This window comes from Heptranchias perlo, chromosome 28 (genome assembly GCF_035084215.1).
Source record: "Heptranchias perlo isolate sHepPer1 chromosome 28, sHepPer1.hap1, whole genome shotgun sequence".
Taxonomy (NCBI): domain Eukaryota; kingdom Metazoa; phylum Chordata; class Chondrichthyes; order Hexanchiformes; family Hexanchidae; genus Heptranchias; species Heptranchias perlo.
Genome location: NC_090352.1, coordinates 34462474 through 34477505, shown reverse-complemented (window position 1 = coordinate 34477505; position 15032 = coordinate 34462474). Strand labels below are relative to the sequence as shown.

At 38.4% G+C, this 15032-nt stretch overlaps 1 protein-coding gene across 4 annotated transcripts in view; it reads left to right on the top strand.

Annotated features, from left to right (window-relative positions):
- The window catches only part of ulk2 (unc-51 like autophagy activating kinase 2), a 92051-nt gene that overhangs the window by 46507 nt on the left and 30512 nt on the right, over positions 1-15032 (top strand). For 3 of the 4 annotated variants that reach the window (XM_068008449.1, XM_068008451.1, XM_068008448.1), the window contains 9 exons: positions 1544-1617; positions 3247-3348; positions 4601-4659; positions 5875-5957; positions 7167-7217; positions 8770-8858; positions 10573-10744; positions 13116-13176; positions 14674-14766. In XM_068008449.1, the coding sequence (XP_067864550.1) occupies positions 1544-1617; positions 3247-3348; positions 4601-4659; positions 5875-5957; positions 7167-7217; positions 8770-8858; positions 10573-10744; positions 13116-13176; positions 14674-14766 (784 nt within the window). The remainder of the gene's footprint in view (positions 1-1543; positions 1618-3246; positions 3349-4600; positions 4660-5874; positions 5958-7166; positions 7218-8769; positions 8859-10572; positions 10745-13115; positions 13177-14673; positions 14767-15032) is intronic. The other variant, XM_068008450.1, reaches the window with a different exon arrangement.

Below are 15032 nucleotides of genomic sequence, written 5' to 3'. Positions count from 1 at the left end.
CGATTCTAGGGTCAAAAATGGCTCACAGACCACAGTGTGGATACTTCTGGCCTTGGGGAAAACCAGAGTTTAGAATTGTACTGTCAGTTGAGTTCAGTTCACTGTTGGTGCTGTTAAAAGACAGGTTTACATTTAGATAGGATCTTATAACCAGTCTCAAACACCTTGAAGCATTTGCCCTACATTGAAATACTTTTGAAAGGAAGTCACCAATAGGGTGCTACAGTTTGCCTCAGTGCTTTTGGCCTATGGAAGAGGTGAAAATAGGCAGTAATCCTGCTCATGATTGCTATCCAGTGACCCTTGCTGGAAAGTGTGTGGATGTCTGGCGACAACAGGATTGCTTGGCTTTGGTAGTTTAACAACTGTCCAACACTCACTGTCCAGACTCTCACATGACAAATGGTTCCTGGGCAAGATGCTGGTGCGAGTGGAGCTGATCCCCAGTAAGTGTCAGGACCTTCAGGAGAGGAGGGGAGGAATTTTTTTTAAAATCAAAAGAAATTACAAAATGAGAACAGATACCTTGACAGCAAGTAATTCAAGGGGCATAAGGGATTTAATCTAGGACTGCTCTCTCTCTAAGTGAGAAACTTGGCAGAACACTTATTTACTGCTGCACCACACATTCTCCTGGGAAGATCCAAGAATTCTTATTCTGGGTTCTGTAATTCCTAGCACATAGATTATTTACAACTTTGCTGAAAGGCAGTCATGAACGTGCTTGGGGTATAAACAGAGGCATCATATAACCTTATAGAAAGAATACGCCCATAAAATGGCAGGTGATGTCATATTCCATTTATGGCAATTATTTGGTAAACAGAATAATTCAGTCCATACTGCATAACCTAAAATACCCCAATCTAATTCGAGTTTCAAATTAAACACACGTTGCAGGTCACTCATTATCTGAAAAGAAAGAAGACAGATTCTGAACTGAAGAGTTTACACTTGTTCTCTTTGGATACGGATGGACTTCTTGTGTATTTCCAGTATTTTTGTTTTTATTTCAGGTTCAGTTTTTTTTTATTTGTCCATTATCTGGCTGAAAGTTTTTTTTTCCTGGCATTGTCCAAGAACAAGTGACTGGTTTCTTCAAAAAAAAAGTGCTGTCAGCTCCTGTACAGATTTGAATAATACTGCTTAAATGCAAAATTTTGTTGTCACTGTCCCATTTTAAAAATAGTGCAAAGATCTGTCATTTTAATATCCATTTTGTGTATTTTTCTACTTTTGATCTTGTTCCTTTTTTAAGAGCCAGTAAATGCAATTAACTGAACTAACATGGAAAAGTGACCAAGTTTGTTTTGAGTCACCTGCACAGACATGTTCCAACCATTCGAATTAAATTTTAAACTTCCATCGGGTATATAGGAGATTTGTCATTTCATTGCAGTTTCTTGAATCTGACTATCTTTAGTTGCTGAGAAAGCTGCATTGCACTGCAGATATGTTTTTTTTAGTAAGATATTGTTGAAAAAAATTGTGTGGTTCAAATTGTTGAAAGTATTGTAGTACATTTCTTTGTATTTCCCTGCAGCTGACTTTGGCTTTGCCCGGTATTTACAGAGTAATATGATGGCTGCCACTCTTTGTGGGTCTCCCATGTACATGGTGAGTGAAGTATTAGCTTGTTTTTTTCCCTAAGTGGGTGGAGATTGTTGCAAAATGTTGCATATCCCATGCAGCACTATATGTTTGCATAAAATTATAATTGAGTAATTATATGTACTTGTTCTTGCAATCTGTATTTCTAAGTTGCTACTTGTATATATTGTTTCACCACTCTTCCCCACACCCCCCCTCCCCCCCGAGAGCAGGAAATCCAATATAGTTAGATGCAGAATGCTACGCTACAGGTTTGTGCCTTCAGACCTTGACGAAGTGAGTTCGGAAACTTGGCAATTCTGTTGATGGGGGGGGGGGGGGGGTGGTGTTAAGCACTGAGCAAATTAGCTGCTTCCATTCAAGAAGGGCAAATGCGAAGCCAAATCACCTCACAGTGCACTTGAGAATCTCCTTTTAACCAAGTAGTGTGGCTTTAATGGGACTAATCGCCTGGCTGCCCACCCTCTTGGCTAGACTATGGTGTGCAGTATGTAGAAACCTAAAGCAAGAGAATGAGATGGGGTAAATGTTTAACTAACAAATTCATCTTGAGCTCCAATAGAAATCCATTACGATGCTACAGCTTGATGTCACACACCCATTGGTTTTCCTCAATGCCCTCCTCAACTGTGTAATCTACTCTCCCTGGTGCAACAACGTAAGCTGTTTTGATGGTTGGGAGGGAAGGAGGGAGAAACAGGAGGAGATGGTGCTCCTCATAATACAATAAATTACAATCTGTATGAAGTTAATTTTGGGATTGTATATGGACTTTTGACTTGGCTATTGTGCAGATTGAGATAACCACGTGGGTCACTTGGGTCTATGAACTTAAATGTGATATTGCACTGGGATATATTTTAAAAAAGGTGGAGGAAAATAGCTGGCGAATGCAGTGATTTTGGAGATTGGCAGTGGTGGGGATTATGCATTATGGGTTTGAATGTAGCTTCAGAAGGGATTGTTTTTGTCAGGGAGTGGGGGGGGGGCGGTTTAAGGGTTTTTGACACTTTCACCTGTTGTATTTATTTGGTTTCTTCATCTTTCCTGAAATTTGAGTAGAGTGAAAATGTGACACTGGGTCACTTGGCACATCTTGTATTGATGGAAAATAGTCAGGTGGGAAAGTGTTACCACACTGCTCGAGCCATATCTGCTGTATAATCATGTATAATTTGTCTCTGTTCATACAATTCCATATGTATTGTGAGTTATACATTACGTGCTACAGTGCAAAAGATTATTCACAGTAGTAGATCTCCTGTGGTGTTGCTCCTGGATGGTGCAAGAAATACAAAAAGTGATAGAAGTGGTGAGTGCACGAATAGGCCAGTTTCTATCTTGTGATCCTGGCAACTGATTGGTCCCTGTTAAGCATGTGATAGATAATACAAGGTTGGATTTACTAATTAAAAAGCCAAGGGGGAATCTACATAGACACTTAAAGATGGAAAACATTTTATTAATTATATCTTGGTGACAAAGAAAATAACTTCAGATTGGGAAAATACACCAAGCCTGGAGCATTCCGTTGTTGTGCCATTTAATAGAATACCTAATTAAAACTAGGATGGGGACTAATAAGATTCAAGGGCTTTTGCCTCCATTGTACTATTGGTATTTCCTTTGTTTCAGGCACCTGAGGTCATCATGTCGCAACATTATGATGCCAAGGCAGACCTTTGGAGTGTAGGCACTGTGATATTTCAATGCCTTGTTGGCAAGCCTCCTTTCCAGGTAGTTATCGAGAGGAAGATGCTTTTATGGGATGTATCTTTGGATGTTTTGATACAATTCAATTTTTTTTTCAAATGGTACAGTAGTTTGTTTAAAGTGCAGTAGACACTTCATTATCTGCCGTAGTGAAAGGACCCCCTCCCACCACTTTGGGGCTAATGGACATCAGGTAGTCAAGAATGGCCAAATTTTGCACTTGCACATATGGTACAACAATATGGTAGGCATGGGTATGAAGACAAAAACAATACAAACAAACATAGAAAAGAAACATAATATAGTTTTATGCATATACACGAATAACTATGTAATGATGTGACACTTCACAGGCTTTGTCCTGTGAGAAACAGGTGTTTTCAGTGCAAGTAGTAGAGGTTAAACTATGCTGAACCTCACCTTGTTATTGTCAAACATTACAGTTACCATGTTGGCAGGTAAACAAATGGGTCTTAATTTTTTGGCAATGAGCCTTGTTCATGGAGTTCATTAGCTGGGAATGACTTGCAGGAGTTGAGAGCAGGAATAACATTTTAATATTTTAATGGAGTTAGTACACATTGCTTATTTTTAATCTTGATTCTTCAAATTTCCTCCTCTTTGAAGAGCTATTTCTTCTAAAACAAAAGCAATTTGTTCTAAAGAATGCCTTAATTTTGAATCCTGGCTAACATGGATTGAATGAGTTATTTATTCAGGGGCATGCGTGTCCACGATAGGGTGCATAAATCCTTCAGGATCAGTTAGAAGAGTTGAATTTTACTGTGGAACAGAAACACCAAATGCACTGGGGCAATAACATGCCCACACTCTCAACAAGATGGTATGTGGCATGGGAGACTACAATTTTTTTTGAAAAAGTTGCATTTAACACCATTCATGTCACTTAGGATGCCCTAAAGTGCTTTACACACTGCAAAACCTTTTGAAGTACAATCGCTGTTATGAATACAAACAAAATGAAAAAAGGGAAATTCTACCCTTTATTTTCACAAACTACAGGATAAAGCTGATTAACATTCATCAACCTTATTATGACATCAGGGTTAGGTCACATACATTAAACTAATGACTATAGCTATCTGTGAAATGCCTGTTCAACAGTTCAGTGTTGTGGAATATAGAATTTGAAATATGTGGCCTTTTACTCAATGCTTACACCCATCAGGGTCGTTTCTTAATGGTTATTGTTCTCTCGAGTAACTGAACCAGCACTTAATTTATATTTTGAAGTTGGAATTTCTCTTTGTTGTAGGCTAACAGCCCACAAGATTTAAGGCTCTTCTATGAGAAGAACAAGACTTTAGTGCCTAAGTGAGTGTCTACCTACTTAATCTGTAGTCTTAAAAAAAAAATACCTAAAATAGGTTTGACATAAGTGTGTTGTCATTTTTGTGAGGTGCAAACCTGTTTTTTCACAAGTGGGAATACAGAGTGGTGCACATTATGCATCGTAGAACAGTAAGTGATGGTCCACATTCCATGAATGGAGCACTAGAGGTTTCTGGAAAACATGGCCACGATGCTCTACCTCCTTCTGTTTTAAAATTGGGACTTGGTACAATTTTCTGTCATGAGTTTTAGAAGGATTGTGTCCAGGGCTGTTCCACAGAACTGGGATGGACAGAAAATCTTCATCCCATGTGTTCATTATAGAATTCAATTCTGACAGTCAAAAGTGAAAGATTACATTTCAGTGTACATATGTAGAAGGGAACGTCTTACTGGCCATATTTTGAGAGATTGCTGCTATTGTTACATGAGTTTAAACAAAATCTGAATTACACTCAACTTCTTCACTGTTTAAGATTATACTGTTGTCGCTTAATCATTGCATTATTGTCATTTTGAACAACTTATTTTTATGAACTTGTAGTTTTGGTAATTTGTTTGTGCTTGTCTAGGGTGTTGGTGGTAGGAAATTGAACACTTCCATTTTTGGTACTGCATCGTCACTGAACACTAATGGATCTGTTATAGCACTGCTGCACACAGAATTAAAACACTCTCTCTACAGCTTCAATAACATGTCCCAACTCTGACCTGAGAAGCGCACTCCATGCTGCAACACTGAATTTTTCAATTTCCCGCACCACCCGGCCTTAAGGTCTTTCTAAAAGAGCTTGTTAATTTGTACCCAATTGTAGGCAGTTCTATGCTGTAGAACCAGACTTTCCATGCGGAATTCACATAAGACCATTAAAGCCGAGAGCAGAAGCTTCAATCCTATCAACCTATACTGACCATTTTAATTGGGAAGTATTACATAGTTTCGTGTGCTGATGTCATTACTAAGGAATGTGGACTTGGTAAGCATGGGGAGAAAGGAGTTTAGAATTATTGACCAATTGATAGGGCTGATGGACCAGTGAATATACTGCAAGTCCATGTAGTATGGTGAGCTTCAGTTACAGCATTACTTTTCCTCTTTCAAATGTTAAAACTTTGCATGCTTAATTTTGTTATTTGGTCTTGCATTATTTCTTCCCTTTGTTTTCTACTGGTGATTGTGATTTATTTATCAAACAGCATCCCAAGTGAAACTTCTAGTCACCTGGGTGGCCTATTGCTTGGCTTGCTTCAGAGAAACCAGAAGGACAGAATGGATTTTGGTGAGTTGTTAGTTTTCAGTTTCCACATTTAATATTATAATTGGTGTTTTGGATCTAGCAGATCTCAATTCAGTCATTCAGTTCCCCATTGTATTGACCTCCTATCCTCTCCATCACCAAGATTGCCTACTTCTACCTCTGTAACATAGCCTTTCTCCACCTTTGCCTCAGCTCATCAGCTGCTGAAACCCTCATCCATGCCTTTATTACCTGTAGGCTTGACTATTCCAATGCTCTCCTGGCCGGCCTCCCACCTTGCACCCTCGTGAACTTGAGCTCATCCAAAACTCTGCTGCTTGTATCCGCACCAAGTCCCGTTCACCCATCACCCCTGTGCTCGCTGACCTACATGGGTGCCCAGTTCGGCAACGCCTCAATTTTAAAATTCTTATCCTTGTTTTCAAATCCTTCCATGGACTTGCTCCTCAATAACAGTCCTGTGAAGCGCCTTGGGACATTTGGGATGATTGCTATATAAATGCAAGTTGTTGTTGTGTTATGTTAATATTGTGTGATACATTATTGTGCTATTGCTAGATCAGTTCAGAGACACCAATTAAATTAGAGTTTGTGCACCACCTCTTATGATGTACACATTAATTAAAAAGAAACACCTTTTTCTACCCACTTCCACAATTTTCTTCCCCAGTATTGAGGTAAGAAAGGCCCACCCAGAAATGGCAATACTGCATGTTTTTTAGCCTGCTTGCAGACCCACTTGGGCAATGCAGAGATGGAATCCACCCCTACCAGTTTTACATTCCATGAGAAGCTGACTCTAGTTGACAAACTCTAAGTTAATGTCTGCCAATACTGGAGCTCATACATGAATTCTTAATTGAGTCTAATGTTGTAGTTCACACGGGTGTTCTTTCAATTTCTGTACAGTAGAAATTAGCAGTTTACTTTGAACTTCTTTAATCCCAACTGGCAGTTGGGTGTGACTCAGATCACCAGTTGTGCTGTAAATGGTGCTGTAGAAATACATTTGTGTACAATAACAGCATTGAATGTGGAGTTTAAAATGTAATGTTTTACTGGAAAACAAATATACTTGCTATACCTTGGAGTCAAATGATTTATATATTTGTAGCTTGTAATATTTGTTCACTGGAATTTACTCAAGAGTCTGAGGCAGCTCTAAACCACCAGGATTTTAGAACTTCAAAGAATAAAAGTTGGCACAAACTCTGAATTTTTGTTTTGCAGAAACATTCTTTAACCATCCTTTCATGGATCAAACATCGACAGTTAAAAAATGTAAGGCTCTGGATTTTATTTATTGAAATTTATTAGTGGTCTTTATTAAACTGTGGGGAAATCATTGCAATCACCCTTTTATTTTGGTTTATAGGGCAGATAATACTAACAATTAATGGCTGTCTTCATAAATTCTCCTTGGGCAATGCAGCGAGAGATCCCGCCTCAAACAGTTTACTACCTCCCTCCCAAATCAACTGAATGTAGTTAACCATTTCACCCCCTATGGGTAACTAATGTCTGCCAGAACAAGACTTTATGGGTTCTTATTTGAGTCCAATGTTCATATGGATATTCTTTCAATTTCTAGTCAATATAAATTAACCGCTTGTATTGATTGAACTTCAATCTTAACTGGCTATTGAGTTTAAAGCAGATCACCGATTGTGCTGGAAATGGTAGTATAGTTCACACGCTCTCTATTTGCTTTAAGATATTTCTGTAATCTGTTTTTACATCCAAAGACAGATTATGTTTTGTAACTTTGTACTTCCCACATTGCATGCCCATCAATCATGATCAATAGCAGTCATACAAAGGCAGTCAACTTACCCTGACACTGTCCTAGCTATTTTATTTGAAGTTTTTGTTATTGTGGGGGGGGGGAAATAAAAGGAGGCGGTGAGTGGAATTTGTATATATTGTCTACGTGCTCGTGACCATCTGAAGTTCATCTGTTTTACATGTAATTTTTGTATGAGGGAGAATGAAGAATGATATGTGAGTTCTTTGCCATTTTGTCATTGTCTATTGGTTTCCTCTTCCTATTGAGACTCACTGTATATTTCAATGGTGGCAGCAACCATTTTTTTTAAAGAGTTTTCACTGGTTGAAATTCAGCTTAAGAGAATGGTTTTTGAGCCAATTTAAAAAAAAGTCCCAGAATGTAAAGGTTGACATGGTCACTTCATAAATGGGGGCCAGTCAATCTTGGACACACACATAAAACCATATTAAACTCTGAAGTTACCCTCCTGAATGAGCATACACATTAGCAGTCCCCAGAGCCTGAAGGCACCTGGACAAGTAAACTCTTCTGTAGCAGTAGAAAGTTAAACACTCACTTAAACTACAGCTTCTGCTGCTAATATTTTTATATTAACAAATGTTCTTGAGGTACTGTGTTTAAAAAAAATAGTAAATGACTTATCCAAAAAAACAAAATATTAATGACAACAGAATGGGAGAGGCTGAAGCTGGCTGAGGGCATTATTCCACAATAAAGATAATTTCTGTGACTTGTGGTATTTTTCTGTTGCAGGCATAAAATAACAGTCTGTAGTTATCGCATTCTCTCACTGCTGACATGTTTGCTGAAGCTTCCATTTACCCCTTTGTACAATGGCTTCAAGGGAAATGGAACCATGATATTATGGAAATCACCTTTTCTCTGTTGGTATTCTGTCACTTCAACTTGCCCTGTTGAATTTAGGGCATGGTGAATGATAGGGAAAGTATGTGGAATACATTTGATGAATTGGATACTCTAATGCAATACCATAATGAAAATACAATACTGAAATCTAATGGATTGGAATGATTATACCTGCAGCGTGCCCTGTGCCTGTACCCACGTGCCCTGGTTCCGTTTCTGGTAGCTCTTGCGGCAGCTCTCCATCTTGTCATTTTGCCTCTCCTCCTGTAAGTAGCCTGTTTTATTGATGCAATATTCATTCTACATTGCATCTGACTAAAATTCTGCCATTAATGTTAAATCATGACTTAATCTAATCCTCACTCGTTTCATTAATTGATAATTATCGGTAAGTGAATGATTTGAAACTGCTGTAAAGATTTCTTGCATTTACATATTTTATATTTAATACTAGTTTAGCAAGGCTGATGTTCATTTCAGGTCAAAGAATATGCATTTAATAGAGAGATAATGAAGAAAAGTTATTAACCTTAAGTTGCAGATACAGAAATTAAACCAATCTGCAGAGTTGTAGCATGCTCTAATTTATTTGCAGAGAAATTAGCTTGACACTAATTTCAAAGCCCACATAACTCCAATTCTCTCGCATGCCAATTTAATTTGTATTCCAGCTAAGTTTGCATTTTTCATATTAAAGCGAGCTGTAGAATAAGCTTACATGTGTAACAGCTTATTTTATTTATTTCTGTACGTAGCCTGATGTCTGCTCTAGTTTGTTATTCTATTACGCCAAGCACACACAAATTGGTCGCACCATGTGGTGTACCAAAACAACCTTGTTCATCTCTTTATTGGTAACTGGATTTGAAGCCTGGATACCAAAGTTGGAATGTTGGCATTCTGTCTTGTATGCCAGCCGAGTGAATTTAAATTGTAGTTCAGTTATGTAATCTTCAACTTGTCTCTCTTACATATTTCATTGCCATTTGTCATCCTCTTTTTGACAATCCCCAAACGATGAAGGTAAAAGCTCTGGTGTGTGAACTTGTCCATAACTGGGATTTCCCTGATGGCGGATGATAAAGAATATTTTCAGACCCTTGAGAGAGAATTTTTTGCTTATGTGCATTTTTTCCAAGGAGTGGCTTTGCAGAAAAATAAACTCTACTGAAGTGAGACAGGCTCATTTTGGTCAGCAGCAGTGCTCAAACTCCAACTCGAGACCTCTGGTTCAAGGCTGTCTGAGCTCCTTAGATCATCTTTAAGCATGTAACCTTTGAGTTTTGCTTTAACCCCTAAAACATGACCAGATAACTTGAAAATGGTAGGCGATCAACGATATAGTTGCTATATCAACCGGGTTGTTGGGTATCCAGTAAATGACATTGTGACACCATCTTTTGTCATGGGATGTTTTGGCTTAGTGGCCAGCTAACCTGTTTCAATTAAAGTGATTTTTTTCTATCTAAAGCTGGTGTGCTGTGTATTCATAAGTTTTGTGTGACATGGTGCCTAGCCCTTCAGATGAGGCAGACTGTAGAGTTCAAGTATGATTGGGACCAAGTACTGCTTTTCTTCAAGGACATTGACTTTCAAGGATGCTTTAGTGGTTAGATGTCTTGGGCTTTTTTGGTGTCCTTAACGTACCTTTCAGAGACCATCCTAAATTCTGGTTATGATGTTGTGAATAGTGGAATTAATATGTTGCAGAGACAATGGACCAGTCTAACCTTGCCCTATATTTTATGTGGTGAAATAAATATACAAATATACAACTGCAATGCTCAAAGGGTAATTTTATTTTAAGCAACCATATGTCTGAATCTGTTTTGTGTTCAAGAAGAAACCTTGCAAAATATTTTCTCAGTAGTGCTGTATTTTGTGTGTTGTAATTTTATTAGTACAGCTCCATGATTATAAAGGCAAAGTCTAACACGACCTTTTGATATAGTTAGTATAATACAACTTCTCTTTTTTCAGTCCTTGCCAGACATGCAACGCATACAGGAGGACACTCTGTCTTCTCCGCCTTTGGGTCCGCCTAACTATCTGCAGGTTTCCAAAGACTCTGCCAGCAGTGGCAGTAAGAACTCTTCATGTGACACAGATGACTTTGTTCTAGTTCCACATAGCATCTCTTCAGATCAGTCATGTAAGCAACTGCTCTTTGCTTTTGATGGTTTTGTTTCACTCATCTCAAACATTCACATTTGTCATTGTAACCATCTAAACAGGAAAAAAAAAACCTGAGGATTCCTGAACAGCTTGTCTGCATTGCTGCAACATAGGCTATTAGGGCATGCTTAGTGATTGGTAAAAGTTAGGCTTTTGTCAGTTTTTCCCCTAGCTCCTTTTACACATTGCATCTCTTCCGAGTTTGTGGTTAAAGCACGTTGCTGCGTAGAATAAAGGTGCTTTATTCTGTATGATTGGGGGTGCCCAAAGTAGAGAAGTATTCAGATCCCCAGCAATCAAATAACTTGCCTCAATGAGCACAAATAAAAGTTTGCCAAAAATATAAATACTTGCAAAATGAAGTGAAATAATACTTCTATTCAGTTCCTGCATAATTTTTTTTACATCCTCCAAAGTTTCCATGCATCATGTTCAAGGCCACTGATTTACAGTGACTGAATAAGTCAAATTCCATTATTATTATAGGATTCCAAGATCTTTACCAACTTTTTAGGGATTGCATTTCATGGTTCTATCCATTCACCACTGGGGAATTGGCGTAAAGTGACTGCATAAACCAAATTCTGATTATTTTTTTTTGCATTGGATTCTGGGATTTTTAATGGTATTTTCAGGATTGAATTCCACAATTTCATTCATTTTTAAATGAAAACTAAGTTGGTGGCCTTGATTGTGGTGTTATGTGGTAAAACGCTGACATTATAGAGCCTTGCGACGTTAAACACTCCTTCACAACAAAACAGCATTTATAATGGATGACAAATGGGTGTGTACATTGTGTCATGATGATTTACTCAGATTAGCTTGTACTTAATTGTGTGACTTGAAACAACTTAATGGTGTTATACTATTGTGTGCAGCTAAAGTGTAGTTATGCTGTATGTTTCCGTGGTACTAGGTTCCAATATTTCGCATAAGCGTTTTCACAAATCACTAATATGGCTGGTTGCTCCAATTTTTTCTGGATTCATGAGGTCTAAAATTGACACTTTTGTTAAGCCTAGGTTACACAGTTATGGCCTGATACATATTAGCTATTTTTAAAATGGGTTCAGTGCAGTGTTACTGATTCTGACGACCAACCCCAGAATAAACTTTTTGGATTTGCTAAGGCCTGCTGCCAGGACGACCCAGTAAAAATGCATTTTCACAGTGACCAAACTTAGCAAATCCAGGAAGTTTACTCTGGTTTCTGTTGGCTTTGCAACACCTGGAAATTGGGACCCAGTGACACTAAAACTCCACTAATCACTATGAAAGCAGCTACTAACTCTAGAGTGCTAGGCATTGATGCAAACATTCAGACATGTTCTCCACTTGACCATTTGTGGAGGACAGATATATCCATGAAGACTACTAATTCAGACGGTTATTTTTTCACTTTAACGAAGAAAGAACATGCATTTATATAGCATCTTTCATGACCTCAGGAGCCCCAAAGTGCTTCACAGCCATTGAAGTACTTTTGAAGTGTTGTCACTGTTATAATGTAAGCAAACACAGCACCCAATTTGCACACAAGATCTCAAACAGCAATGAGATAAATAACCAGATAATCTGTTTAAGTGATGCTGGATGAGAGATAAATGTTGGCTAGGTTAGTGGGAGAACTACCCGGCTCCTCTTCACATAGTTCCAAGGGATCTTCTTTGTGTCTTTGGACACCTGCATTTTGGTCGTCAGAATCAGTAACACTGCACTGAACCCATTTTAAAAACAGCTAATATGTATCTGGCCATAACCGTGTAACCCAGGCTTAACAAAAGTGAGAGGTCAGATGGGTCCTCGGGATTAATATCTCGTCTAAAAGATGGCACCTCCAGCAGTGCAGCACTCCCTCAGTACTGCACTGGAGTGTCATCCTAGATCATAAGTACTTAAGTCTCTAGAATTAGCCTTTAATCCACAAAAGAGGCAAGAGTGTGACCATTGAGCCAAGGTTGACGCCTAAACTGCAATGGGCTGAATTGGCTCAAATTTTTGAATGAACTGGAAATGGATCAATTCAAGAGTTACTTTGGGTTTGAAACTTGATTTGCTACTTGTTCTTAATCAATTATACTCACATAATATATCACACAGCTTTGTTCTGTTGTAACCATGCTCTTGTAAAATAAATACAGGATCAGAAAATATTTATCAGATGTATTGTTTGCACAGTTGCGTAGTCTTTTTCAAAATCCAGCTCCTCTTTAGTGTTATCGTACTCATTTGAAGCAACACGTGTAAATATTTAGTTATCTATAACCATTGTGTCCTCCTTGGAATGGATTTTGGTGTTTCCAACAATGTTTATGCTTCTAAGCCTGTTCTGAAACTTTATACAGATGACATGCCATTGGGGACGGTTGGCAGACGAGCTTCCAGTGAATTTTTGATGTGTGGAGGGTACGTATGAGTCAATTCAAATTATCTGATTTAATGGTTTGTGATCATTGAATAGTGATGGAGGAATGATTTCGAGTAGCGCTACATCCATTAGAAACCATGGCATGAACAGGATGCACAGAGAAACTGGGGTTTAAAAAAAAAACTGTAGGCAAAGCCAGTTGCAGTGACAAAAGTTAGCTACTTGGACAGTAATTTTAGGATTAGAGCGGACGAAAGTTCAAAATTCACAACGCTTGAGGAAGGATGTAAACTAGAATTGGTTCCCTCCCCGCATCCCAGGATAGCTGCAGTGTGAACTCTGAGATTGCTGATTTGGGGTCACCTTTAAAAGGAGCTGGATCATCAACATCACTTGAGAATTGAGGGTTAATAGCATGTTTGGTTTTTCTTTTTCCAGAGGAGATAGGAGAAGGAACTTGAGCGTAGAAATTGCTCTTGGCAATAATACAAAATGAATCGTTAATAGTCTCATATGAGCTTTCTCTGCTGTTTTAACAAAAGTGTTATCCCATACATAGTTTAACCTTTTCAATAAAAAGCATACTAAGGGATGCACTACAAATACTTTGTCCACTAATATTGCCAACAGTAATTTCTAGACTTTTGTGCTCCTTTTGGAGGATCAACTGCATGGTTGGGGGGGGGGGGGTGGGGTGCGGTAGAGAATTGGAGTTCATGAAAGAACAATCGTGTATGGACGTATGGTTAGGATGAGCCAATGGCTTTTTTCACTTTGGAGTTTATATTGTGTTCTTATCCAATTTCCAATCCCAATGTGAATCTATATCGGGACGAATGTTGTCTGTGTAAGACTGCTTGAATGTCCTTCCATGGGATGCTTGATATTAAGGTATTTCATTATTATTGAGTATCTTGAGAAACAGCAAAATTGATTAGACAAATACTGATTTGATAAAATGTGATGTTGGGAATCATCAGACACGCACAACTGTCAATTTAGCCTCATTTGCATCTGTTTGTCTTCCTGGCTTCTGGGTGGGATACTTTCCTTTGGCAGAACATGCAACTTTAGAAGATGAAAAATGAATATAGTGCATCTTGCTCTGTAACAAACAGATGCTTGTGGCTTTGCATGACGCTATATTGTGTTTGTGTGTGTAAACTGTGTTGGCGATGTCCAGATGTATTCATTGAGATGTAAATAGCAACAAAAAATGGAGAATAACAAAAAACAGAGATACATTAGCAGTACCAAAAGTTCAAGTTTTTATTGGCTGTCAACTTCGCTCGTGTGAAAGATACGTAACTCAGTGGCAAAGTAAAAATCATTATTACTTCTAACAGTGTATTCTCAAGGAAGTCCTGAGGAAAGGTTGATGGCAGATGTTTAATTGATCTTAGCCAGCCAGAAGAAGGCTTTGTTGAGATATGAGCCTTGAGGCTGAAATACTCAAAGTTCACTGGGCAAATATTAGATTCGAAATAGAAAAGTAAATCAGCATTTTCGATTTTCTTTCTCCACAAACTTAATAGGCAGTCACCTTTAACTTCTTCAGGGGGCTCAGCAGCTCTCCAGAGACCTTCCTCAACCTCTTCCAGGTCAAGCTCTTCTAGCTCAGCCCACAGGTAGGACCTTCATGTAGAGTTTATAAAGGAATAAACATCTAGTGTGTAATTATCTGTGAGAGAGACATCTTGAAGTCATAGTATCATCGTAGGTACAGTACAGGAGGAGGCCGTTGGCCCATCGTATCTATGCCAACTCTTTGAAAGAGCTATCCAATTAGTTCCATTTCTCTGCTCTTTCCCCATAGCCGTGTAATTTTTTTCCCTTCAAGTATTTATCCAATACCCTTTTGAAAGTTACTATTGAATCTGCTTCCACCACCCTT